The sequence below is a fragment of the Saccostrea cucullata genome, unplaced genomic scaffold (genome assembly GCF_032062105.1).
Source record: "Saccostrea cucullata isolate Sc308-1 unplaced genomic scaffold, CSIRO_AGI_Scuc_v1 ctg4206, whole genome shotgun sequence".
Taxonomy (NCBI): domain Eukaryota; kingdom Metazoa; phylum Mollusca; class Bivalvia; order Ostreida; family Ostreidae; genus Saccostrea; species Saccostrea cuccullata.
The window spans coordinates 90,425-93,199 of NW_026939841.1; the positions used below are offsets into that span (position 1 = coordinate 90,425).

Below are 2,775 nucleotides of genomic sequence, written 5' to 3' on the forward strand. Positions count from 1 at the left end.
TATGAGTGAAAAATTCTCGAGAGGGACGTTAAACAATATACAATCAATCCCAATAGTGTGGAGGAAATTCGGTGCGAGGTGAACAAACAATTTGCACTTAGCTTATAATAAACTTCAAATAACATTAATCAATAATAACAAGCAAATAAGAATCTATGTATATTACATAATACTCATTCAATCATAATTTAATTCTGGTTGTAACGCTGTATTTGATTGGATAAAAAAATTACTTCATATCGTACAAAATGGGTTGCCTACGCCACAATGACTTACGTCAAAAACGTATCAATCCGCCTGACGTTACATTCAAATTTTGTACAAATTGAAGTCATTTTGTTAGAACAATCATCTTTTTTTCTTACATCAAATGAATGAAAATTAAATTATAAGCAATGAATTTAATAGCTACCCATTTTATACGGTATAAACTGGGTTAGAACAGTTTACGCTTTTTTGTAAACCGCTTCGCGGTTTATAAAGCGTAAACTGCCCCAACCCAGTTTATACTGTATAAAATTGGTAGCTATTAAATTCATTCCTTAAATACATCGAATTGTTATTTTTAAGACTCATATCACAAGAAAAATCTTGTTTACTTATTCATAACTATAGTGGGAAATACCGAATTCGTAACATATGTTTAAAATTTGTCTGTTTATCCCAAAAATTTTCACATTGCCCATAACTTTTAATTGGTTAAAGCTAGGATTTCATGTTTCAAATGTGAATTTCCTGCGACATCATCTTTCGTTGAGTACCAACTTATTTTACCTTGACCTTCCAGTTTGATCCAATTAAGAAAAATAAATTACCCAACTTTAACCTTTTCAATAGTCTTTGAACACTTGACTGAGGTTTTCATACTTCATATGTACATTTATCGTAACAAGACCTTCCCGATTACATATATTTGATCTTGATCTTTGAGTTTGACCACAGTAGTATAAGGCGCCTGGTTGGCCGGGTCAACTGAGTGCACTTTTGGGGTTGGGGGGATAGCCGGGTCAAGCGAGTGCAGATTAGGGGGTCTGTGGGGGATAGCCGGGTCAATTCATTACATATAGCCCCTAAATACGGGGGGTGTTTACACTGTGTTTACAATTTACTATACGCTGCTACTACGATTCACAACGCTGCTACTACGATTTTGGCATCGAGTCAAGAATTTGATTATGACGTCACTCATTCACAGTGATTTTCCGAAAATGGAAAAAAAACAATAACACACAATAGAAACAAGAACACAGATTTTATTCAAGTAAAAAATACAACAATTACTTTTTCTTCTTCTGGGCCTTATCGGTCATCAGGGGTAGTTTCCTCTTGGGTTCCTGAGGCTTTTTCTCCAGTTTTTGTACTTCTTTGACGAATTGGTGATCCTCCTCATCCTCTGTACGCTGATTAGCCCAATGACCAGATTTCCCGCACTTGTAGCAGGTAAATACTTGGCAGCGAGTCAAGAATGTTATTATGACGTCACACTTTTCATTCACAGTCTAGCCAGTCTAGCCTAACCAGTTCAAACTTGATTTTTTTTTTTAACTGAAAACACTAACACACAATAATAAGAACACAGATTTTGATTTTTTTTTCATTCTTTATTAACAACAACAACAAACAACAACAAACAATGCATTTACAATACATTTTGATAAAAACATTGACACTTTTGTCCATGACCCGTAGGTAATTTATGATAAGTGTTTTTAAACCAATTCGCCACGTATCTGTCCCTTTGTAAAGCCGTACTCTGGTCAAAGGGGAATAGCCACTCGTCGGTTTTCTTTCTTTTCTTGTCTCTTTGATGTAAATAATACACGCAATATTGTCCACACACATCGGTATTCCAGTCTTGATAGCGATACGGATTATAAGTCCATTGTTGAGCATGACGCTGGATAAAATCTTGAATTTCTTTTTGTAAGGGAGGAAATCCATAAGAATCGAAATATTCCACCACGGGATTGCTCACATATAGACACACCCAATGTTCTCCAGGTCGATCTTGAGGATCCGTATTGACCACGACAGCTTTTTCTCCAGGTCTTAATTGATCCGGTAATAAATCTACAGGATGCACGCCTCCAAAAGAACTCTTGAATTTTCTGGATAAGACTTCTCTCAATTGTCCCGTATCCATTTTTTAGTAATCAATGCTCACTTCTCTCTGTTTGTTAATTTCTAATAAGTTATCGAATTCTGCATACACCACACAATTGATGGTGGTAGCCGTATTGTTGGTAAACTGCACTTCTACTCTCAGATTTCCTGTTTCTATGATGTGGAATTTATCCGATTGCGCCTCTTGATCTTTAGTGAAATCCCAGCCCCATAGAGTGTAGCCGCTTTTATACTCTTCTAGGGTGATGTCCGGAGCCCAATCTTCTCCTAATTTCCCCAGGGCTTGATACAGACTGAGATATGATCTCAGATATAAATCCTCGTTGAAATTAGGCTCAAAACAACGAGTACTCATGGTCTCTCCGTTGATACTGACATCTAATTTCTTGATCCCAAAGTTTTGGAAATGAAAGGGATTTTTAGTTTTATCTCCGTTAAAGGCCGCATTCTCCACAAAGCCTAAAATGAGACGTTTAGGCATCTGACCTTGAAACAGATGATCCGTAATCTTAGACTGGGTCCCTATGGGGATGGTAAAGGTTTTCACTTCCACTCTTCTCAAGGGATATTTGGCTCTGTGGGTGTTCAAACTCTGATTAATGGTATTCATCATGACTACTGTGGGTTTGACTTTTCTCACCCACAAGATCA

At 36.8% G+C, this 2,775-nt stretch overlaps 1 protein-coding gene across 1 annotated transcript; it reads right to left on the reverse strand.

Annotated features, from left to right (window-relative positions):
• Positions 1 to 2,146: 2,146 nt before the first annotated feature.
• On the reverse strand, positions 2,147 to 2,734 carry LOC134254103 (uncharacterized protein F54H12.2-like). Its single transcript, XM_062736658.1, has one exon. The coding sequence runs from the start codon at positions 2,732 to 2,734 to the stop codon at positions 2,147 to 2,149; it is 588 nt and encodes a 195-aa protein (XP_062592642.1).
• Between the last annotated feature and the right edge of the window lie 41 nt (positions 2,735 to 2,775).

Excerpts from the sequence above, each read along its gene's own strand:
- LOC134254103 (XM_062736658.1), bottom strand. The coding sequence starts at position 2,734 with ATGAATACCATTAATCAGAGTTTGAACACCCACAGAGCCAAATATCCC.